Raw genomic sequence first — 24,870 nt, forward strand, 5'->3', positions numbered from 1 at the left:
ACAATTAATGACCAGAATAGTCGCAAAATTTGTTAGCAACTATCACAGTTTGCAGTGATTTTTGTGAAGAAAGATCGAGCACATCAAAAATTGTTTGAATGAATCAAAACTTTGTCAGGTGGTAGAAAAACGTTTGCCGCTGAAATATTTGTGCCTTTTGTGGATATTCAACCGAAATTACATCATTTTAAAGTAGTTTAAAAGTTTAAGACTCACGGTCAAAAAGTTTATCGTCGTGCAATAATCTGAAATTATGCTTCAATACTGTTTCACAACTGCTATAATTTGCAATACAATTTGCAAAATTGAAGCCTGTCGTATTGCACTATTTTGTAATAGAGTTCGGAAATATTTCTATCAATTTTCATTGAATATCAATCGTTCGGTCGTTCTCTAAATCGTAAACAAGCTGTTCTATTTTTCCTATTTTACCAAGAGATTCTTCGCTGAATCTTCGCACCAACTCCAAAGCATCAAAAGTTTCATATTGGAATCGTTTCAAGTCACTGTAAACACTCAACAATCCTGCAATGTATTCGTATGCACTATCTTTTTTGCTGAAGTCCTCAAAAAATATCAATTCTGGGTGATTTTCAGCCTCTTTGAAGAATATTTCGAGCAAGTGAGAACTTGCTTCTATGTCAACATTCGAATCATTCAGATCTGTTTCAGAATTTAATTCCCAGAGTGATTTCACTTGTAAAGTTGAAATAACAAACATGTAAATAACAACACCTTTAATAGCGTTCAGCCTAGTTGACCAAAATCGTTTTTCATTCGTTATGTGTTGATATTCGCCGGTAGTTTTGGAAACCGTGCATTCTTTTCTGTAAGGCATGTCTAAGCTTCGAACCAATTCTTCGTCGAATATTTCGTTTGCCAACATAAATCTCGCTTTCTCAAATCGAATTTGCTCTGCGCATGGAATTCTGTATCCAAATTTGTTTTCTAAAAACTGGAACATTTTGAAAACGAATTCGCGATTGTTTTTCACTTTATAAATATGAGTCAAAATACAGGAAAACAATCTTTTGTGTTCTGTGATTCCCAGAGACTTCAGGTTTTTTTGAGGTCTGAAAACGTGTGTTTTCTGACTGCCAGTTATAAAAATTGTCATTTGCAGAAACAATTCGGGATCTTCAGAATCGCATACGTGACTCCACAAAACTTCGCTGTCTTTTGAAAGGTTTTGGAGGAATCCGGAACTTTCTTGGTCCACGGGAAAAGAACCAAGGAGTTCGTACTCTTCACAAAAAGCGCGTGGAGGAGTCACTCGCTCGCAGTAGAGTCCGATCAAGTCTGCTTCCCCACAGTAAAATTGCTCATCCTAAGAAGTTAAACAAAAAAACACATAAGTCAAAATAAATAAACTTCAATACTTCAAATTTTGAAAGAAAAGCACTGTTTCAGAACACTGATTAATGCAAAAAAAAGAAAAAGCTTAAAATTTACTTTCTAACTATGAAACACAATTGTAAGATTTCGTATCTGATAACACATACCACGACTAAAAAAAACACATCAGATTTGTACCACAGTTAGAGGGAAATAACTTACAGCTCCAGTTACGAGATCAATAAAGTCAATGACCTCGTCATCGTCACTTATTTGTCATGAACTTGTGCCTCTGCAATTTTCCCTTCGGCTATTGACCCGCTGAAACCCATTTTGTGGCTTTCAATCTGATTTTCAAAATTTTCAAAGCCCATAGTTCCTCCTTGGATTCCCTGATGGTCATTGTCTGGATAGTTAGTCTGAAACCCATTGCCGTAAGCAGTTTCGGTTTCGAATCCATTGTTGCCATTAAATAATCCATCAATCTGTTCGTCCTCATCGTCAAAAAAATCATCTACGCTTCTGCCTTGAGAAATCTTATTTTCAATTTCGCTTCTGTTTTCTTTAGCTACTTTCTGGTTTTCTTCGAGTAGATTTCTTTGGGAATTGATTTCATTTATCTTGCTTTTGGATTTGATTGAATCTTCGTTGCGGTTTTCTCGAACCTCAGACGATCCTAGAGCAATTTTCTTTTTCGGTGACAGCTGAGCGTTTTTTGCTTCCAAGTAGGCTGCCTCATCAAAATACACAAGTGGACATTCGTTTGCTTTGTACTCTTTGCGAAAATTGGGATATGGGATTAAGTTGTAGTCTTTAGTCGAGTGGTTCTCGTTGTCGGAGTTTGGCGGAAAAACGCACCAGCTTGGCTTAAACATGGGAGTCGAGATAAATGGACAGCAGACTACTAAACAAAACAAAAGAAGCTGACTGCTACGCAATTAGTTGAATTGTATTTAAAAAAGCTTTAGTTTTGTAGTAAATGTAACGCCGGTTTGTTAATTTTTTCAAGGGAGGTTGGTTTTGCATGCAATTCAGTTTTTCCCCAAACACACTTTCAGTCGTGATTTAAGCTGCAAAAAAAATCGAACAATTCTTGTTCGCGAAAATCAGACCAATTTAGAGTGCAAGTCGCTTCATAATTAGTTTACCTGCAAATTTAGATTATTTAAGTTGTTTTAACGGCCTGGCGGAAGAGAAACTTCAGGCTTTAAAAGGCAGACGGAGGAGTATGCATACAATTTAAGCCGCTTAGTAATCAAAATAACTTGAATATATCAACATCCTAAAATCTAGTCCTATTGATCATCATGAAAAAAAGACAGAAACATAGTTCTCCATATCAACACCTCTAAATATTATGACAGGTAAAAGATTCAGAAAGCCTTAAAGTGGTCGACTCGATATACAGCATCTGCTGCCTGCAAATGACACAACTTCAACTTCCCGACAACAGGGAGCGCCGACTGCGCGTAAATCCCGGGTTTTTGGGTTCGGAGCATCTGAAGACGGCCAGGTTGCTCCGTCTACTAATTTTCATTGTCCTCCTCAGTTCCCGTATTAATCCCAACCAGCTGCCTAAACTTATTTATCTTGTAACAAAGCCACTAATCGAACTCAACCTAAGGTGTCAAGGCACATATGCGGGTGGATCCACTTTAAATGCAGTGGACTCACGTGTCTCAAAGACCATCATCGATTCTACTGCTCACACTGCTCCAACCACTATATAATTTCTCTCCCCGTTACTGAAAGAACTAACCCCTTAGGTAGTAATATGAACTGTCATTACTAATCCACCAACAAAACTAACAACACACCAACTGACCCACACATAGATCCCACCTTAAACGCTCCCTAGTTTTTTAACTCGAACCTTAGGACACAACAGCAACATTTGAAACTCTTTTAACCCCATGATTTCATGGAATGCCGTCAACTCTCTTAGCCCCGTTAACTTGAAATTTCAAATCTTTTGATCATTTACAAATCAATTGCAATAGTATCTCAGGCAAAGAAAAAATCCATCTCGCAGTGTTCCAAGACACCGATTTGAAAACAAGCAGCCGAAAGCCACAAACTAGACCCTACTATACTTTACTCAGAAAATATTGCAGAAAATAATGAGGGTGCCGGCCAGCTCATCGCTGTATATAACTCACTTGTGTACAAGGAGTTAGAAGGCTCCTAGTAATAAAGTCAAGGTCAGAAACCACAACCTACAAAACTCGAACGTCTACATCCCTCCGCGCAGCAGCTGCCTAAGAGACTATAAAATTTCCATTAACCAATTCCTCGGAGAAGACAATAGTTTAATGCTGGAACGTAAATCCTCATTACCTAATGTGGAATTCAAACATTACGGAAGAAGCTAGAGGTAGCGCAATAACCAATGAAATCGTAAGCTCCTTTTCACTCCAATCAACAAATTTGACCAAAATACGATCCAGTATGATAGCTCAACATCACCAACGTCGCCATATCTATCACTTTGATCTTTATCTTTACTACTGTCGATAAGCTAGCAACCTCAATTAAAATTAGGATCTGATTATCTGCCTATTTTAGCTCAACTTCTTTTGAGCAATGAAAACACTTTCTTTAAGGAAACAAACTTACATCAAATTTAGTTAAAACCGATTGACGGAGTTTTAGTGATGAAATCGAACAGGCATTATAAGATGGAATTATCAGTGAAAAAATTACCAGACACGATTTCAGCGGCTGCTCGTCACCATAACCCCATCGGGTGTCACCATTTCTTTGTACTTGCTCTCCCAAAGGAACACAAATCCTTGGCATGGAAAACAACCAGAATCGGCTTGATTATCCTTTTAAATCGAAACTTAGTGTTAGACATAGAAAATCAAAAATTAGCCGCAAAGAAAGAAAAAAATCACCACGCAGCATCCAGTAAGTTTTGGCAAAGAGTTCGCTCTCTCAACGGAGCGAAGTCTGTAGTAGTTAACCACCTTGATTATTTTAAAAGAAGAACTTTCTAAAGCAAAAAAAATCGCTAACGCAGTCAACGTACAATACACCCAACTTAGAAAACACGAATCAAGCAAGGGACAATGGCTGAATAAACGAAAAACCACCTAAGTCTCAAAAAGCAACATTTCATCGTTTGTCTGCTATCGTACGTTTCTGAAGCTTCTCCACATTTCCAACGTACCCGAAGGCATTGTCAGGCAGACTTCAAAATGCCTTAGCTTTTTTTAAGAAATCATAAATCGACAACCAGGTTTGTCTGAACCGGAGTTCCTCGAGGTTCAGTTTTATCACCTACATTTTTTAAACTTTACATGAATGATGCTCCTCTACGGTCTCCAATAAAACTTCATCCATGCGCATACAGTATCTAGCCCTATGTCCAATCCACTGACGTTGTAAAAGCATACGGTGTTTTAAGCAACTTTCTAATCAATTTTAAGTGTTCTCGTCTCCGAAAAATTAAGTGAGTTTATTTAGTTCCCACTGAAAATAGTTTAGCTGAAAACCCATTATAATTATTGGATTTAACCCGTTATAATTAAAGAATTCCTCTGTTTTTCCAGTCGTGAAAAACCAAAAATACTTGGTGTATTTTTTTATCACTCACTTATTTTCGAGGAATAATGCAAGCAAAGCTCCATGACAGCCGCGTGCAGAAAATCGATTTTGAAAGTTCTTTCCGGTACAACCTGAGGTCATTCAAAAGAAACGTTGCTTGGGCGTACAAGACTCTAATTAGACCAATACTAGACTACTAATGCCCCGTTTGTTCGCACGCCGCAAGCGATTGCTCCCTGAACAGACTAAAAATCCTTCAAAACGCAACCTCTCCGCGTCGTGACAGGGTAATCGAGCATGAGCTTCATCGACTACCTCCATGCTGAACGTAACTTACTAACGGCGCCTCGACACTATAATGGGTTATCCTCCCCAGTTTTACCTGAAACCATACTTCGACTTTCAACCCTTGCATTTTCTCCACAGGTTCCCCCTTCCCTGCTCGAATTCTCAAACCGACTTTTAAATCATTTTTTGAAGACTAACTCGTCAAAACTTTTTCCGAAAGCAACGAGTTTAAATCTTTTGATGATAACAGCGATAGAAGTAAGAATAGTTTTTAACGTTTTAAACAACTAAAGTACATTCATAGAAAACATAACTTAACCATCCAAGATGCTCCCATCCCCAAACTGTGCCCTCTGGGAATTTCCTCGATCAAGCAACTGCTCACTCGATCAACACGGAGCATTTTAGCACAGCTAAGATCTCGGTACAGCCACTTTTTAGATGACTTACTGAATTAGAAATGACACTAATGTCGCCCAAACTGCGCTCACTGTCCTGCTCACCACGCTACCATTCATTTGTCAACTGCCTTAAAAACCAGACAGAACTCACCCCAAAAGTCCAGTGGCTCTGGTCAGCTAAAGAAGCAAAATTTCTTAAAGTCGGACAAAGTTCAATTGAAGCGCCTCCTACAAAAACAACAATGTGACAGGTGAATATATTTGCTCTCAATGTGTCCTTTGTTCTCGACAAAAATCAAACTAGTGTCCCAAATATCAAACTAGCTGGATGTACATTTTTGCTTTTTTTTAAATAGGAGGTACTGGTTCAAAATTTCAAAAACTAGACTTGACCCGACAGCTTTGTGGTTTCTCTACCAAATTAAGAAACTGGTGGCTAGTGTAGTGAGCACGTCAATATCAATTTTGGCAGGTTAGTTTTCAATAAACGTGAAAAACATACCAAAAAACGGTTAAAGTGCAAAAAAAACCTTTTCTGAGGTCATACAGGGTTCACTTTTCCACCTTGATCTTTCAAGTGAAGCATTCATTTGATAATTGGCGGTAAAAATTTTGAGAAAGAAAAAGCTTCCAAAAACAATCAAAATCTCAAACTTGTTTTCTCGAATGATCTGAATCTCAAATTTGGCAGCGTAGTTTTCGAGAAGAATGAAAATCTGAAATTGGAATTTTCAGAAAAACATTACTGTTTTTCTACACAAATTGAAGAGTCTCCGCTTAGGCAGGAAAATTAACGCTACCTGTTCCTTCGATTGAACCCTGATTCTCAGATTTGACTGCAATGAATTGTTGAGAAAAGTCAAAAAGTTTCCAAGAACTGTCCCAAAAGTAAACCAAATTGTTTTCTCTGAAGATAACTCCGTTCTACAAAAAAAGGCAATACATGCTCATGCAGCGAAAAAAACTCGCTACTTATTATTTCGATTAAACCATTAATCTCAGAGTTGGCGGGGTAGTTTTTGAGAAAGATCAAAGTTTTCAAAAATGGGTCGAAGTTTCAAAAATTTGACTTTCACAAGGGCTTTAATTTTTTTCGGAACACATAGGGCGAGAAAAGTCAGAAAGTTGCAAAAAAACGGCCCAATACTTGTCTCTTTCGATAGCCACACTGTTTTCTTGAGAACTAGTGCGTAGCTGCATACACAGACAGGATCTCCAAAACCTTTTCCTTCTATTACACTTTGATCTCATATTGGGAATGTATTTTTTGAGAAAAGACGAAAAGTTTCACAAAAATGGTAAGAATGAGAAAAAAATTGAGATGATAACTTTTTTCCATTAAATTTCAAGCAAAGCCGGTTATGCAGTGAAGATACACACAATCAGTTCTTTTCATTAAAATAATAATCCCAATTTTGGCAGGGTAGTTTTCGGAGAAACAAAGGCTTTTATAAAACTACCAAAAAGCCAAAGGGCCTTTTCTGAGGCCATAACTTCTTCTTTAAAATTTAAGGCGTAGTGGCTTATGATTGTTTTTATGCAGCAGGAACTTTGATTTGTTGAGCATAGAGGCAAAACTGAGCTTCGCACTACTTGCGATACAACAATTATAGAAAGAGTCCACCATGACGCTAAGCAAATTAGCAAACAGAACTACGAACAATGTTACTTTTGAAGAAGGCGGTGAAAAAACGATCAAAAAAGTTTTAAAAAAAAGTATTTTTTCGCGTTTGAACTTATTTAAAATTTTCAAAGAGGTCCTACAGGGGTTGAATTTTAATCGGCAAAGAAGCCGACAGAATTGAAGCCGACATCCAATAAACTGAAATTGAAGCTGGAAGTACTTGTTTGATATTTTCTATGAATACGTACTGATGCAAAAACGGGCAATATAGGAAATTTAAACAAGCAAAAATTGAACAATTCACAAGTTGATGGCTTACCTTCAAAAAAAAGCAATAGGTCGAAAAATTAATACTTTGAAAATTACTGAAATAACAAATTCTTATAAGTCAAAAGGTTGTTAAATGATTTAACGTGATACGTCTCTCGGCATCATCTTAATGGGCATCTTTTTTCAAATTTTAATGGACATGAAGTTCAAAACTTTGCTAACTCAGTTACTGACCGGAAAGAAAATACGGAAGGAAAATCACCTTGAGAAAAGTGACAACGGGGGGAGGGGGCAAATGATCACTCTTTAGCACCAATTAATTAAGACCATTTATCCACGGGGGAAAGGAACAACACAAGAGCTGTACAGCTCATCGCGGCGAACCGCTGTTGTGCCCCTGTTTAAGAACTACATGCATTTTTTTTTGGTTTGGGCTGGGTAATGTTGCTTCACCCTCAAGCAACGAGCACGGATCATGGTGGGCCTCGAACATCCGACATTTCGATTGAGAGGCGGAGACGTAACCATTTCACCACCAAATTGACCAGCCGTTACCAGGCAAAAATGAATCCGCTCTAACTTAACGATTCAGGATCATGTGGCTAAAATGACACAGAAACAATTTTGAACTAAAATTGTCACATCAAATAATTTTTTTGACTCCGATTGGAAAAAAACGAACATGTGTTGTAACAAGCATTGCTTGTCAAAGCAAAATTTGTCACTGAATTCTAGCTTCTAAAACTGATAGCGCATGTAAAAGAGGTGTTTGAGGAATACAAACACTACCGAGTACAATTCTGTTTTCTGTTATAAAAACCGAGTTTTGGGTCGTAATTAGTGTAATATATAAAAAATGACTACTAGTTGCTCTAAATTCTTCTGAAAAGACGAAATATTCACAACGTTTTATGTTTCAGAAATGCGTAAAAACAAATTTACTAAAACAGTTCGAATCACTACTGAAAGGCTTTGAACGTCATATATAAATCACCACTAACAGACTATAATGCGTGTTGTCTGATTCTGTGAGCAAAACAAAACATATGAATCTAGTGATCGAAAAAACGTTAGGTTTATCCTATGCAACAATATAGAAAAACCTATTTGAAGTTGGGAAAGATCTTCGATTTTTTACATTTGCTTAAGGTTTGTTTTCAGAGACTGTTGAAAATTTTAAAATAGCAAAGACCTTTGGGGGCTATTCTCATGCGCAAAGGACCGAATGGGCGAAAAACTCGAGGGCGAAGGACCGAAAAAAAATTAGCCGAAAGTCAATTTTTAAAAAGAATCAAATGCCATTCAATTAAAATGAACTAGCGTGTAATGCACCACCGATGCTTCGAACTTTTGACAACTCAGGAAAAACAGAATATAGTAGAAACCAGATCTACAGGCTTTTAGTGTACTCTGACAGCACCCAATTACATGGTTAGGAATTTCAAATTTTGAAGAAAAAAATTTCGTTAAGTTTTCTGAAATTTATTCGAAAAATCACAGAAGTCATATCTCGAAAATAACTAGAAGCCGAGCAGTCATATTTGTAGGCAAGATTCGCAATCCCTGAGAGTACCCTGAAATCATACAACTACAGGGTAAGGCATTTCAAATTTGAAAACAAAATAATTTAAATTTTTTGAAATTTTTTTTGAAAAAATCACAAAAAACGTCATTTCTCGAAAACTACAAAAAATTGAGTACTCATAACTGGAGGCAAGGTTCGCAACCCCTGAGAGTACTCTAATAGCGCCCAATTGCAGGGTTGGTAATTTCAAACTTTAAAAAAAATGTTAAGTTTTCTGAAATTTTTTTGAAAAATCGCAAAAACGTCATATCTCGAAAACAGGGATTTGAGCAGTCAAATTTGAAGGCAAGATTCGCAACTCCTGAGAGTACCCTGACAACACCAAACTACAAGGTTGAGAATTTCAAATTTTGAAGATAAAATGTTGCTTAAATTTATGAATTTTTTTTGAAAAAATCACAAAAAACGTGATTCACAAAAACGTCATTTCTCGAAAACTACAAAAATTTGAGCAGTCATAAATAGAGGCAAGGTTCGCAACCCCTGAGAGTACTCTAATAGCCCCCAATTGCAGGGTTGGTAATTTCAAATTTTGAAGAAAAAAAATCGTTAAGTTTTCTGATCTCGAAAACAGGGATTTGAGGAGTCAAATTTGAAGGCAAAGTTCGCAACTCCTGAGAGTACCATAACTACACCCAACTAAGGGTAAAGATTTTCAAATTTGAAAACATAATAATTTGAGTTTTTGAAAAATTTTGGAAAAATCACAAAAACGTCTATCTCGAAAACTGCAAAAATTTGAGCAGTCAAAACTGGAGGTAAGATTCGCAAGGTTCACAACCCCTGAGAGTACTCTGATAGCCCCCAATTACAGGGTTGGGAATTTCAAATTTTGAAAAAAAAACATTCGTTAATTTTTCTGAAATTTTTTTGAAAAATCACAAAAAACGTCATATCTCGAAAACTACAAGGATTTGAGCATTCATATTTAGAGGCAAGATTCGAAACTCCTGAGAGTACCCTGAAAACACCCAACTATAGGTTACGGAAATAAAAATATTAAAAAAACAAAGATAACTTAATTTTTTTATAATTTTTTGCAAAAAGTCACAAAAAACATCATATCTCGGAAACTACAGGAATTGAGCAGCCATAACTGGAGGCAAGGTTCGCAACCCCCTGAAAGAATTCTGATATCCCCCAACTACAAAGTTGAGAATTTCAAATTTTGAAGATAAAATTTTGCTTAAATTTTCTGAATTTTTTTTTTGAAAAAGCACAAAAAACGTCATATCTCTAAAACTACAAGGATTTGAGCATTCATAATTGGAGTCAAGGTTCGCAACCCCCGAGAGTACCCTGACAGCACCCAACTGCAGGGTATTTCAAATTTTGAAAATAAAAACTAATTCAAATTTTTGAAAAAATTAAAAAACGCATAAAAGGATTTGAGCAGTCATAATTGGATGCAGGTGATATAAAAAAAGATAGAAAAGACGAAAGATAGAAAAAAAAACAGATAAAAGGAGAAAGATAAGGAGAACAAAAAGATAGAAGAAAAGATAGAAAAAAAAGACAGAAAAGACCGAAAAAGAAGGCTCGAAAAAAAACAAAAAAAGATAAAAAAAAAGATAGAAAAGATCGAAAAAGAAGGCTCGAAAAAAAGACAAAAAAAATAGAAAATATCGAAAAAGAAAGATCGAAAAAAGAGGATCGAAAAAAGACAGAAAAGATAGAAAAAAAGATCGAAAAAGAAGGATCGAAAAAAAAGACAAAAAGATAGAAAAAAAAAGTGAAAAAGAAGGATGGAAAGAAGATAGAAAAAAAAAGATTGAAAAAGAAGGATCGAAGAAGAAGGATCGAAAAAAAAGACAAAGAAAGGATAGAAAAAAAGATGAAAGATCGAAAAAGAAGGATCGAATAACAGACAAAATTAAAGATAAAAAAAGAGAAAAAGGATCGAGAAAAGTCAAAAAAAAAGATAGTAAAAAATATAGAAAAAGAAGGATAGAAAACAAACAAAAAAAGATAGAAAACCCAGATAAAGAAAGATTGGAGACAACCGTTTGACAGCAGTACTATTTTATTAGCAAGTAAGAAAATCAAGTAAGATTTGAAAGAAAAGTTGTTAACAGAAAAAGTCTAGTTCCCGATTTCAAGACAATTGCTCTCGCAAGTTTAAAGAAGCCGAACTTAAAAAAGTCTTTTTTTGCGGTAACTAAGCCGACAAATTAAGCAGACAGACAATATTCTAAAACAGCAGAAAATTTTCATTTTGAAAAAAAAACAGGTCCCGACTGGAAGCAAACTCCCGAACTTAGTCGTCTCAACCATGGGTGTTACAACTTGGAAGAAAACTGAACCTTCAAAAATTCGGGCTAAAAAGCCGACAAAATTAAACAGACGGACGATAGTCCGAAAAAGCACAAAAATCCACATGTGGAATTGAGCAAAGTCTTTGCAGTCTCAAGCATGTGTGTTGCCGCCAGATGTGCCGGAGGGTTGAGTAAAAATAGATTCTCACGAGCGAATTCTGTGAACAAATGTCTAGTACCCGGTTGCAACACCCTTGCTAATCACAAGGGTAAACATAACACTTCAATGGCGATACACACCATCACAATTTATAGGGAAAAAAAAGTTCGTAAATTGCAGTAAGAAGTGATTACATCAAAATGACTAACGTGTTTGAGGAAATTTTCCAGATGAAAACTTTTTTCTTTTCGCTATTTTGCTATCTTTTCTCCCTTCAGATCCGAGCGAATTGTCCACTTTCTCCCTTTCTCTATCTGACGTTCCTTCAAGGAAATTTCCGGTTCGGCTCTTCTACTTTCCCCCTCCTCTTGCATTTTTTTTTATTTTTAGCTTTTGTTCACGTTGTCCACCGGGCATAAAATTGATATATGAGTTAAATGTGAATCCAAACTTTCCAGAACAATTTTTTAAATTCCAATATCTACTTCTTATTTAAATTTGGTAAAAATAAGTATTCACATCTCAGTTTCCAAATAAAGATAATTTCGAAGAATGAAAAAAAACAGCAAACTGAAGAGTCTCATACTGATTTGCGAGTATTTCCATACTCACATTTTAACTCATATGCTCACGATATTCAATTATGAACACTTTTGCTCTCTTATACAACTTCGTAAAAAGAATGGTTACATCATAAAAATGATGCTTATTTCTGATAAAGGGGGGGGAGGGGTAGAAGAACCTCTTTATTTTTGCACCTGATGCATGTAGAACTTCCGATTGAGACCTGATGACAAACCTGTCATCGTCATCCACAGATCCCATCGACGAATCATCAATATCAACCGGCTTGTCTATAGTACAAGGATCTGGGGCGAAATATTGCCCTCGGGAAAGCCTAGGGTCTTCTGATGACATCGCAGTTTGAGACTAAGCACAACCAAATATCAAGAACAAAAAGGAAAACAAATTCTTATTTCCCGATCTAAATTCAAAATTAAATTTGGTAATTTATACATATCTTGGTTTCTTATCAACGTTAACATCAAAAATAAATTTTTGAACAAAAGGTGCTAATACAGGTTCAGAATTTTAAAAACTATTTCAACAAATTATTTTCATTAAATTTTTTCTAAGTTTTCCCTCAAATCAAACCTATTTCAGCGAAAATATTAACTCATGCGCTTGAAAAAAAAATACTTATCAGGACGCAAAGCTTCTCACCACTTGTGTCACAATTCTTTTTTCTTCAAGCGCATAATTGAAAGGTGATTGCATGCTCTGTTTTCATTCGAAATAAACAAAGTTTGAAAATTTAAAATTTCTGTATTGCACTGTTGTATGAAACAAATGCCTTTTTTTTGCTTCAATTGATGAATTAAACACATAGGCAAAGCGGAGCTTCGCATCAATTGCGATACCACAAAAAATAGCATGGCAGGCTAGCATACAGGAAAGGAAAGGAGAGCCACTAAGTCCAAAGAAAATAGAAAAATTTCCGAAGAAACCACAACCAAATATGTTGTCTGGAATGATGTTATATTTGCGAAAAACACGTCCAGAAACACATTCGACGGCGTTTGATGAAAATTCATTTTTGAGCGAGAATTGTTGACATGAAAAACTGTGAAGTATAAATCATTTGAAGTATTACCTCGAACGACTCAAAATTAGTAAGCCGCTAAAATTAAAGCCGAAATCATTTGGGCCGAAAAATTTTTTAAGTGAAAAACTTTTTAAAGGAAAATATACGAAGTCAAAAAAATAAGAATTACAAATTGCAGGAGTAAATTAAAACGTGAAAAGCTACTACACCGAAACTGCATGCTGCTAAAACACCTAAACCAACTAAGAGAAAATTGTTTACAGAAAAAAAAACTATTCTTAGCCGACAAAACATAAGCAGACAAATACTAAGCCGACAAATTTCTTTGAAACAAGTTTGGAATTTCTTGTTTGAAAAAAAAACAGGTCCTGTTAGATTCGAACTCAGGACTTTTGCGTTCCAGGCATATTCGTTGCCTGCAGACTAAATGTGCTGGAGGCGCTTTAAAATTTGAATTCATTATGACCCAAGATACCAAGTGATTCTGTGAAACAAGTTGTTAACCCAAAAAAGTCTATTTTCCAATTTGATAACGCTTGCTGATAGCAAGCGTAAAAAGATTCAACTGTGTTGATTATTTCAAATCAAATGTCAAAGCACATGGTATTATAGCGCCTCCTGTATCAATGCAACCTCCTGATTCAAAAGGTCCAAGAAAAATTGCATAAAAGTAGAATTTTCGAAAGGAGGCGAAGCGGAGCTTAGCATCACCTGCAATTTAACGCATGCATAACATTGCAAGCTAGCGAATAGAAAAAAGGCTGAAATAACGAAATCGAAAAACATGTTATGGGATTTTTTTTTTAAAAATCAGAAAAATAGTCAAGAAACACAACAAACAGTGGTTGTTGGTTCAAAAATAAAGTCTTGTTTAATGCTGGTTGTTGTGTTTCTTGGCTATTTTTCTGATATTTTAAAAAAAAATTCCCATAACATGTTTTTCTATATCGTTATTTCAGCCTTTTTTCTATTCGCTAGCTTGCAATGTTATGCATGCATTAAATTGCAGGTGATGCTAAGCTCCACCAAAAATGCGTTTATTGAGCCAAAAACAGCCGCTCATTTAGCCGAAAACAAAAAAAAATCATCAGAAATTGTTAAAATAAAAAAAATTTTGAGCAATTGATGTTTTAAACTTTGAATTTTTGCAAGACAATGTCCTTATTTTATCAATCATTTTTTATCCTTGAGGCGACAGAAACCAAGATGATTAAGCCGATAAAAAAAGCCGAAAAAAATGGGCAAATGAAGTTTTTAATTGAAACAAAATAAATAAAAAAAAGAAATATACCAAGTCAGGGCTACTGATTTTTGTTAATTACAAGAATTTATCATAAACACGAGCATCTACGACAAAAATTTTTGACCGCACAAGAAAATTCCACAATTTGGCATTTAAGCCCTCAAAACATAGGCTGACAAACAGAGATCTGGCCGGGAATATAACCCAATACCCTAGGGTACAGAGACAACCGCATTACCTCAAGGCCAATACTGGGCCAAACCGCAATACCGGGCCGAAGTAACTTCAATTTCAACTTCAAATGGAAGAAAAACTATTTAAGGGGAAACACTTGCATCATACTATCACACTACACTTCGCATCTGTAAAAAAGCTTCGAAAAAAAGAATGAAAAATATGAAAGTTTCAAACAAAGTCACAAAAATTTCAGCAAAACTTGTTGGACACAAATTATTTGCACACAACCGGAATTCAATGACAAGATTTACTATTATAGTTGAAAAGAAACGATTAAACCATAGACAAAATCCATGCTGTGGCAACTAAGCCGTCGAAAGCTAAGCAGACAAAACGAATTCAAAACACGGAGCCCTATCTTCGTAGGCATGTGCGTAAATACTGGGCCACATGAGCGGATTAACGCCTTGATGTAGATTTTAAAAGGACAAAGGTATCAATGATTCAAATCACTGTTTGAAAACAAATTATTTTAAAACAAGTTAATTTAATTTTAATCAATTTTGTTTTGAAAAGATAACAGTGGTCAAAACATTTCGGGATAACTGCTGAGTTCTTAAGGTTCTTCGAATAAATAGGTCTTCAATGCCTTCGAACTAGCGGTACACCGAAGCAGCGTAAAAGCTGTAGTTTGAGATTCCTCTGTCAAAACTAAATGATCTTAGGAACAAAATTGTCTCCTCGTTGACCATTGATATCTGAACTAGAAAAAGTTGACCATTGATATCTGAACTTACTTCAAAAAAAACTGAAGCTAATTTAAAAGGAGACACGATACCGAAAACAGTAACCGGTTTTTGCAAACAGTTATCAGAGCAAAAAAAAAAATGAAAAAGTGTTTCACAAAACGATTTGACTTATTAATAAGGATAGCCGGTTACTGTGCAAGTAGCACAGAATGTTCCGACAATAGTCTGAAAAAGATACAACAGAAAAAAATTTCAAATTGGTGTCGTTTTTTTTCGACGCGGTGTGATAAAAAAAAGCTGAACGAAAAAAGAGAGACTAGGCATATTCGCCAGTCATAGCAAAATAATTAAACTGAAAAACACATTCTGTAGAAAAATTACTAGAAAAACGAAACAAAAATTCAAAAACTGTTTCAAACTTTTTGCAAAAAGGCGCTAAAATAGTAAAAAAACTAACGTTACTCGAGTAAAAAATTTTTAAGTTTTAAATTAAGCTATTGTAAGCTTTTAAGCCATTACGACAAGCTTTTGTAAGCCTGCTCGTTCGCTCGAATTAAAACGAAAAACCAAAAATTTCAAACCGTTTTTTCTCAACCGTTTTGGGAAATATTTAATGTCGTTCAAATCACAACTGTAAGGGCTTTAACATGATATGTCACTCAAACCTCTCCGATGATTATTTGTGGTAGTTGCTTTTGCGTGAAAAACAACACAAATAGAACACCCGATTTCTGTTTTTTTTAATGGAAGAAAGAAGATCACAAATGTAGAGATTATGACATGCCTCTCTAACATATCAACCGTTCTTGTGATACAATACAATAAATAGATACAATTTGTTGAGCAAACGGGTCTAATATGGCTTGTAATTGGGTCCTACTATACTCAGTAACTTTGCCTGAATTAGAATTCGTTGTGTTCCCATACGCTTGTAACGCACCTATCAAATCATAAATCTACCGATGTGCGTTACAAAGAGGATAACGACAACGCAAAAATTTAGTTTCAAGGAAACAAAAACAGCAGCTATTTATTGAGCCAAGACATAAGAATATAAATCCATCAGCTGGTCAATGATCTTGTCAATGGTCCAGGTCAAAACAATTCGTGAACTTTACTGAAAATTTACCAACTCCCTAATCTTATACAACACACTTGGTAATAATCATTTTGCTTTGCTAGTTAGGTTGAAAAAAAAAGAAAGTTCGTACTAATACACTACACTCGCAAGTTTAATCAGTGTTTTATCAATTAGGAATTTATTTTAACAGTCGAATGCTGACGATTTATGGAAAAACTTGGCCCATGTGAACACTATCCCACTAATCAGGCCAAGTGAACAACCTCCCGCCTAAAAAATAATTGGCAAATTCAAGATATACGGACTGGACTGTATGTACTATGCTCAAATCTGATTAACTGAAACATTTTAATTTAATCGAGTGATTTCTCTCCCCCCTAATCTAATTAAGTGTGGATTGTTCTCTTGGTCCAAAATTTTAAACCAATTTATCAAAAACAACGTTTCCATGAAAAATCTAGCACAAAATTATTTTCCCTTAAAAATAGTAGGGTTCAATTTGGACACAGATGCTATGCAGAGCTTCGGACCACTTGCGACACAAAACAAGAGAGCCGCTAAATTGAAAAAAAAAATCAAAAATGTCGAAAAAACTAGATCTATCGAAATGAGTAAGGCTAGTTTTGGAACAAAAACATGTTTTGGAACAAAAATATGGGAAGGTATTTTCGGTAAAATTCAAATATTTTAAGAAAACCCTAAAAAAATCAAACAGATTTTTCCGAGGACGATAACTTTTTGTGTTAAAAAAATTCAGAGTGGCCCTTAATGCAGAGGAGCTTCTCACTACCCTTTATCTCCATGGAACCCACAACATCAGCTTTGGGAGGTTAGTTTTCGTGAAAAGTCTAAAGATTCCGAGGGCCATTATTTTATACAAAAGTTTGGGCGTAGCTGCTTAAGGAGTTGAGCTTTCCAAATCGGCTCTATTCATAGAACAGAGCATCTCAGATTTAGTATGCTACTTTTTGAGAAAACGAAAAAAAATTAAAAATTATCGGTCAAATATTCCCCCACAGATTTTTCCGAAGGCTGTAGACAAAATAGTAAAGCAAAAAAGACCAGGGGAGTATGAAGGCACAGGATGGTGAAGGCGGTCTTTCTATGCATACCACTTTTTTGAAAATCGGTATAAGGGTTTTCGAGGAAAAAAAACTAAATTTTTTGCAAAGCGTCTAAAAAAAATTAAAAACCCGATCCCAAGAATTTTCATACTACCTGTTTTATCGAACAAGAATTCTAGGCAAACATGCCAAGCAAGATATTTGGAATTCAAAACAGAGACTGAATAATTTTACGTAGCGGAAACAAGGCCGATTTAATATTTGTGACACGAAAACCGTCTAATGGCCAGAACTTCTAGAGATAACTTTGATCAATATCAGAATATTTCAGTTTGGGTGTTTCTCAGTTTAGCGCCCCCCCCCTCGGCCTAGTAACATTAAATATATAGCCCCCACAACCACATACTGTGAATTAACTATTATGGAGGGGGCTATATTTTGCTGGGGGTTCCAATAGGCAAGTAAACTTGCCTTTCTAAATTCTATCAAGTTGCAGGCAACTCACATCCTTACATAAAAAACTTTTCTTGTTTTTATTTAGCCACTTATTTGAAATTACCTCATGTAATCATAAATAACTTACCGGTCCTGTTTTGCCACTTCTTTCGTTATTGGCATGTTCGAATTCCCTTTTCGCTTTCTTGAATTTCTTCTCGGAGGGACATGCAGTCGAATCTTCCGAACTACCCTGTTTAAATGATTATGCAAGCTATAAATATTATTTGGTTTCATTTTGAAGCAACTTTACTGATTCTCTCCAAGCATTTTTAAATCAGAAGTAGTAGAAAAAACTCCTAATATTTGTTTGAAATTAGCAATGAACTCAAAAAAATGAACCAAATGAGCGAGTTTTCAAAAACTTGCTCTTTCGGTTTGCGGAGAACGCTATAATGGACAATTCCTGGTGGAGTCAAAAACTTTCTCGAACAACTTTTTAAGCACCTGTTTAAACTAGTAGTTATTTTTTCATTGCATAATAATTTGTAGCTCACAGCAGTGTCTGTTGATTGAGAGAACGAAGTTACAGACTTGGAAGGCGTTGAGAAAATTATCGGCGATTCTGATCTCGATCTGGGCGTTTTAGAGACAGAAGGTGAAGCAGCGTGTTTTTTCTTTATTTTTTGCGACTTCTTGTGCAACTAGATGGATGTATGTTACAATAGACAACAAAAGCTACCGATAATTAAAGATTTTTTTGAACATTAAAAAAAAAATTTCGATCCAATTCCTTCAATTGCTGATTTAAAAGTTTGTTAGGTCCAATGAAGACATTTGTATAAAAAAATCATAATAATAACTTGTAAAGAATGCTGATACATATTTTTTGATACGCTTCAATCAGCAAAACTGTTCGATTAAAGGACTATCAAACGAGCTTATTAGCTCATTCGGTAAACCGCTGATGTTTCCCTTTAATGAAAGAGTTATGATCATTTTTTCAAGTTATTTTTCTATGCTAGTAAATGTTTCCTGGGCTGCAAAATTTTGCTAGGAGTATGGATCAAGGTGGGTCTCGAGCCAGCGACCTTTCGACTACGAGTCTGAAATCTAAAATTGATTGCCGTTATACTTCTAAATTTGCCAAGAAAAGAACAACTTGCCAAACCTTGGCATTACTATTGCATAATGCGAAGGTAGTGAACACGTGATTTTTTCTTTCTGCAGGCTTATTTGCCCTCATTTGCCTTGATGTGACAAAAGCAAATTTGGATTATCCTTAACCATCTCTCCGCTCTTTGTAAAATATTTTGTCATATCAAGAAAAAATGAGCGCAATGTCAACCACTAACCCTGTAAAAGTACGAAAACAGGAATTCTTTATTTACACAGAACCAAGTTCCTTTTTTATACGCAAGCAAAATTACCACTTGAAAAGCTAGCAAAAACTAGGTTTCTGTGCTTTCATGCGGTGTCATCGCTTTGCCATGTTTTCGTGAATTAACACCCAAAAACTTGATAATTTAAAACTTTGAGTTTTGATAAAAAATTTTAACACAGGCGAAGCAAAGCTATGTACAAAAATTTGTCTCGACTTATGTTCAATTTCAGGCAAATTATTGAGAAACGCAATGGGTTAAACCATACAAGGACCAGTTGCCAGGTAATACATGGATAGACGCCCGTTGAGCCGAAAAGAAAACTGAACTAAAAAAAGCACGTTGTCATCGAAAAACTTCGAACTATAAGAAGCCACACTTGAATTAAACCCAACCCCTCCGTTTATTGTTCGTGGCGAGATGTAAAAATCTCAACCACAGCCTAGAACTTCGATTATAGCAACTTACGTTCATTTTTCCTCATCAAACAACCAGAAAAACAAAATATTACACAGAAGCGAAGCTGCGCTTCGCAAACACTAACAAGAACACGACAAAAGCATCTCTATGAAGTTCAATAAGAGAAAGTATTCTTATTCGATCTGCGACCTAGAGATTATAAGGCCACGCAAAAACCACTAAACCACGGAAGCCTAACAAACCACAAAAATTAGCCTCAAATAAAGCAAAGATACTAAAATTGTCCAATGCTACATATCGTGATTATAGCACAAAAAATCACCAAACAAAAGAACAATTTAAATTGGGCATTAGGTTTAGAATGAAAAGAAGGTTCCTAGTTATACTCTCGCAAGTGTAATAAAGACCAAGGTTAGAATAAATAGAACATTCCTACTTACACACTCGCAAGTCTAGCAAAGAGCACGGTTAGAATAAAAAGAAGGTTCTTACTTAACTTATACACTTGCAAGTATAATAAAGTGCAAAGTTAGATTAAGAGAAGGCACACATACTACTGCTTCTTACTTATATACTCGTAAGTGTTATAAAGTGCAACGTTAGAATAAAACGAAGGTTCCTACTTATACACTCGAAGTGTAATAAAGTGCACGTTTATAATAAAAAGAAGGTTCTTACTTATGCACTTTCAAGTGTAATTAAGTGCCAGGTTAGAATTAAAAGAAGGTTCCTACTTATACACTCGCAAGTGTAAAAAAAAGTGCAAGGTTAGAATAAAAAGAAGGTTCTTACTTATACACTTGCAAGTGTAATAAACTGAAGAGGTTTTAATATCGAAAAAACTGACTCGTAAGTGTTATAAAGTGCAACGTTAGAATAAAACGAAGGTTCCTACTTATACACTCGCAAGTGTAAAAAAGTGCAAGGTTAGAATACAAAGAAGGTTCTCACTTATACACTTGCAAGTGTACTAAAGTGCAAGGTTAGAATAAAAAGAAGGTTCTTACTTATACACTTGCAGGTGTAATAAACTGAAGAGGTTTTAATATCGAAAAAACTGACTCGTAAGTGTTATAAAGTGCAACTTTAGAATAAAACGAAGTTTCCTACTTATACACTCGCAAGTGTAAAAAAAGTGCAAGGTTAGAATAAAAAGAAGGTTCTTACTTATACACTTGCAAGTGTAATAAACTGAAGAGGTTTTAATATCGAAAAAACTGACTCGTAAGTGTTATAAAGTGCAACGTTAGAATAAAACGAAGGTTTCGACTTATACACTCGCAAGTGTAATAAAGTGTAAGGTTAGAATAAAAAGAAGGTTGCTACTTATACACTCGTACACTCGCAAGAGTAAAAAAAGTGCAAGGTTAGAATGAAAAGAAGGTTCTTACTTATACACTTGTAAGTGTAATAAAGTACAAGATTGAAATACAAAAGGTTCCTACTTATACACTTGAAAGTGTAATAAAGTGCAAGGTTGGAGTAAAAAAAAATATTCACACTTATACACTCGCAAGTGTAATAAAGTGTAAGGTTAGAATAGAAGGAAGGTTCCTATTTACAAACTCGCAAGTGTAATGAAGTGCAAGGTTAGAATAAAACGAAGGCGCTTACTTATACACTTGCAAGTGTAATAAACTGAAGAGGTTTTAATATCGAAAAAAAACTGACTCGTAAGTGTTATAAAGTGCAACGATAGAATAAAACGAAGGTTCCTACTTTACACTCGCAAGTGTAAAAAAAGTGCAAGGTTAGAATACAAAGAAGGTTCTCACTCATACACTTGCAAGTGTAAAAAAATGCAACGTTAGAATAAAAAGCAGGTTCCGACTTATACACTCGCAAGTGTAATAAAAGTGTAAGGTTAAGTAAAAAGAAGGTTGCTACTTATACACTCGTACACTCGCATGAGTAAAAAAAAGTGCAAGGTTAAAATGAAAAGAAGGTTCTTACTTATACACTTGTAAGTGTAATAAAGTACAAAATGGAAAAAAAAGGTTCCTACTTATACACTTGCAAGTGTAATAAAGTGCAAGGTTGGAGTTAAAAAAAGTTCACACTTATACACTCGCAAGTGTAATAAAGTGTAAGGTTAGAATAAAAAGAAGGTTCCTATTTACAAACTCGCAAGTGTAATGAAGTGCAAGGTTAGAATAAAACGAAGGTTCTTACTTATACACTTGCAAGTGTAATAAACTGAAGAGGTTTTAATATCGAAAAAAAACAGACTCGTAAGTGTTAAAATGTGCAACGTTAGAATAAAACGAAGGTTCCTACTTTCACACTCGCAAGTGTACAAAAAGTGCAAGGTTAGAATACAAAGAAGGTTCTTACTTATACACTTGCAAGTGTAATAAAAAGCAACGTTAGAATAAAAAGCAGGTTCCGACTTATACACTCGCAAGTGTAATAAAGTGTAAGGTTAGAATAAAAAGAAGGTTCCTACTTATACACTCGCAAGTGTAAAAAAAGTGCAAGGTTAGAATGAAAAGAAGGTTCTTACTTATACACTTGTAAGTGTAATAAAGTACAAGATTGAAATAAAAAAGGTTCCTACTTATACACTTGCAAGTCTAATAAAGTGCAAGGTTGGAGTAAAAAAATGTTCACACTTATACACTCGCAAGTGTGATAAAGTTTAAGGTTAGAATAAAAAGAAGGTTCCTATATACAAACTCGCAAGTGTAATGAAGTGCAAGGTTAGAATAAAACGAAGGTTCCTACTTATACACTCGCAAGTGTACTAAAGTGCAAGGTTGGTAGAAAAAAAATTCCTACTTATACAATCGCAAGTAACAAAGTGCACGGTTAGAATGAAAAGAAGGTTATTACTTATACACTTGTAAGTGTAATAAAGTACAAGATTGAAATAAAAAAAGGTTCCCTCTTATACACTCGCAGGTGTAATAAAGTGCAAGGTTAGAACAAAAAGAAGGTTCCTGCTTAAACACTTGCAAGTGTAAAAAAAATTATTGGAGTAAACTAAGTTTTCACGATTGAATTTGATTTATCAGCGTTCTATTAGACGTCTTTGTGAACTTATTATAAGCCTACTCGCTCGCTTTAATAGCTCGAAATTGAACTAAAACTCAAAAAACTATAAACCAGTTTTTTCCGATACTGAGGCAACTTTTGAAAACTTTTTGATGTCGTTCGAAAAAGAACTGAAGAGGTTTCAATTTGATATATCACTTAACCATTCCGCACATATTACCCATTCCGATGATTAATTGTGGTGCCTGATTTTGCGTGGAAAAAAAACACACCCGAGTACAAAGTTCCTCCCCACTTTCAGCGGTTGGAACAACGAGATCCGGTCAGGATTCCAACTCCACACCATAGGATATCAAAGCACGCTCTTTACCACTAGACTTAGTAAGAATGGTTCTAAAAGTTCCATAATACAGCAAGCACAACTTCGTACAGATTTTCTCTTTTTTTGTATCGCCTTTTCTTTTTTTTCTTTTTACAAAACTTGAAATGCTGTCTATGTAACATACTACTGCTTCAACAGGGGGTTCTACATTCGTCTCCATATCAGAAAGATCACTATTTTCCATTGTAGAATTTCACAATGATATCTGAAAGCGTATCAGCACTAACTTTGATCACTATTGGAAAAGACATACCTGCATCCATTCATCTGATTACTTGTTTAGAACCTGATTTGTAGTTGATTATAATTGATGACAAAATTTAGCAAAATCCTTTTCGGTCACTGAATCCGACAAAGTTAATTAACCTAAGATTGATCACTTCGACGTCAGATTCAATTTTCCTTAGCCGTAGTAAGCGATGCATAGCCTTGCTATATCAAAAAATCTTCTCATCTGATGGTGACCAGTCAATAAGCAGAATGGTCTAAGAGCAGAATGGGTCCAAGAGCAGAAAAATGGCAACTTTTATGAGCTAATAGGTAAATTAATTCTCAGAAATGTCAATAATACCAAAGCAACGAACATTTTATGCATAATTTGAGTAATTTCAACCAGAATTTTAAAAAAATTAGTCAAAAAACTTAATGAAACTAATGCATTTATTCGTTTTCTTGGTATCTTTTGACGATTCTAATAATTGTTTTATCAATTAGCCCGTATAAACCAATATAAATTCAAATTTTTCTGTTTCTGCTCTTGGACCATTCTGCTTTTTGCTCCGCCTCTTAAATTTTAGGTTTGCAGACACTAAGTGGAAAAAATTGGCTCTATGAACGCTCCGAACATATTGAGGGGTCTGTTTACTTATTTCTCGTAAACTTTCAAATTTTGCAATTTTTTAGTAATCATTTTATTAACACAGCAAAACACAGACCTCACTGATTCGTTTTGTTAATACAAATTCGATCGTTTTAATTTTAAGCCAATTTCCAACAAAGCGGAATTTTGAGATGTTTGGCATTTATTTCTGCATCTATTTTTTTTCCTGGTCTGGGATAAAATCTGCAGTTTTATTTATCAAATTGGAATAGTTTTCAAAGTAATTATTATTTTTGGCTAAGCAAAATGAAGCTTAATTGTTTCAGTTCAAGATTTGAACTATTAATTTAAGCGGAATAAAAAAAACGCCCGTATTAAGAATTTTCAACTAAGTCAACTTTTACCGCTTGCTCCACCCTAAAATTTCATTCTTTTGGATGAGCTCCTCCTCTTAACCCGTTACCTACATGTTTAAACTATTCGTGTTCCGTCCATTCTTGATATAAAGGGAACAGACCACTAGTGGGTATTCAGGGGAAGAAGGGGCAATTTGACATCTCGCCACTTAAAAGGTCGCCCCTGTGGTACTTATTCGTGACATCTATTACCCCAAAAACTGAGTCAAATTGCCCCTTCAGAGCCAATATATACTAATTTTGAGGGGGAGCGCGCGCCTATAAAACGCAGTATTTTGGTCAAAGCATTCCAAAATTCATCTGAAAACGTCTCTTTCCCCTGTTTTTTTTGACAAATATACTTTGGAGTGATACAAGCTCAGAAAATCAATTTAGTCGATCTGAAAAAAAACAAGGTCGACAACAAATCTCAAGTATTATCTCAAGTACTAATTACCTTCTCACTCAGATTTCAAAATTCACTGATTTTTGTTACCAACACGAACAGCATTCTCTTTTTTTTACTTTTATTTCTCCATGAAAAAAAGGCTTCACCAGCAACGTAATGAGAGATAAATCGTACTTAAATTTGTTCGGTCGTGATTCGACCGAGGCTCAGAAAAATTCCAATTTTTTTCTGTCTCGAGAAAAATTG

General features: G+C 35.1%; 2 protein-coding genes across 4 annotated transcripts in view; both read right to left on the reverse strand.

Moving 5' to 3' along the window:
- On the reverse strand, nucleotides 1–23,207 carry LOC134851415 (uncharacterized). Its single transcript, XM_063867491.1, has 7 exons — nucleotides 23,125–23,207; nucleotides 18,380–18,526; nucleotides 17,971–18,075; nucleotides 12,226–12,397; nucleotides 11,677–11,790; nucleotides 1,558–2,239; nucleotides 1–1,327 (listed from the first exon to the last, which is right to left on the reverse strand). Exons 1-6 carry the CDS (start codon nucleotides 23,182–23,184, stop codon nucleotides 1,605–1,607), a joined length of 1,233 nt encoding a protein of 410 aa, XP_063723561.1. The 5' UTR covers nucleotides 23,185–23,207; the 3' UTR covers nucleotides 1–1,327; nucleotides 1,558–1,604.
- Nucleotides 1–24,870, reverse strand: part of LOC134850907 (torsin-like protein) — a 442,884-nt gene that overhangs the window by 35,993 nt on the left and 382,021 nt on the right. The gene's annotated exons all lie outside the window — the stretch shown is intronic.

This window comes from Symsagittifera roscoffensis, chromosome 7, assembly GCF_963678635.1.
Source record: "Symsagittifera roscoffensis chromosome 7, txSymRosc1.1, whole genome shotgun sequence".
In the NCBI taxonomy this organism is placed as follows: domain Eukaryota; kingdom Metazoa; phylum Xenacoelomorpha; order Acoela; family Convolutidae; genus Symsagittifera; species Symsagittifera roscoffensis.

What these genes read in the sequence shown, in the direction of transcription:
- LOC134851415 (XM_063867491.1), bottom strand. Translation starts at nt 23,184, where the DNA reads ATGGAAAATAGTGATCTTTCTGATATGGAGACGAATGTAGAACCCCCT. An exon ending in CTCAATCAACAGACACTGCT is followed by an intron (nt 18,076 to 18,379) that starts GTGAGCTACAAA and finishes TCATTTAAACAG; the next exon opens with GGTAGTTCGGAAGATTCGAC. An exon ending in TGGAAAATTTCCTCAAACAC is followed by an intron (nt 2,240 to 11,676) that starts GTTAGTCATTTT and finishes TGTTTTGTTTAG; the next exon opens with TAGTCTGCTGTCCATTTATC.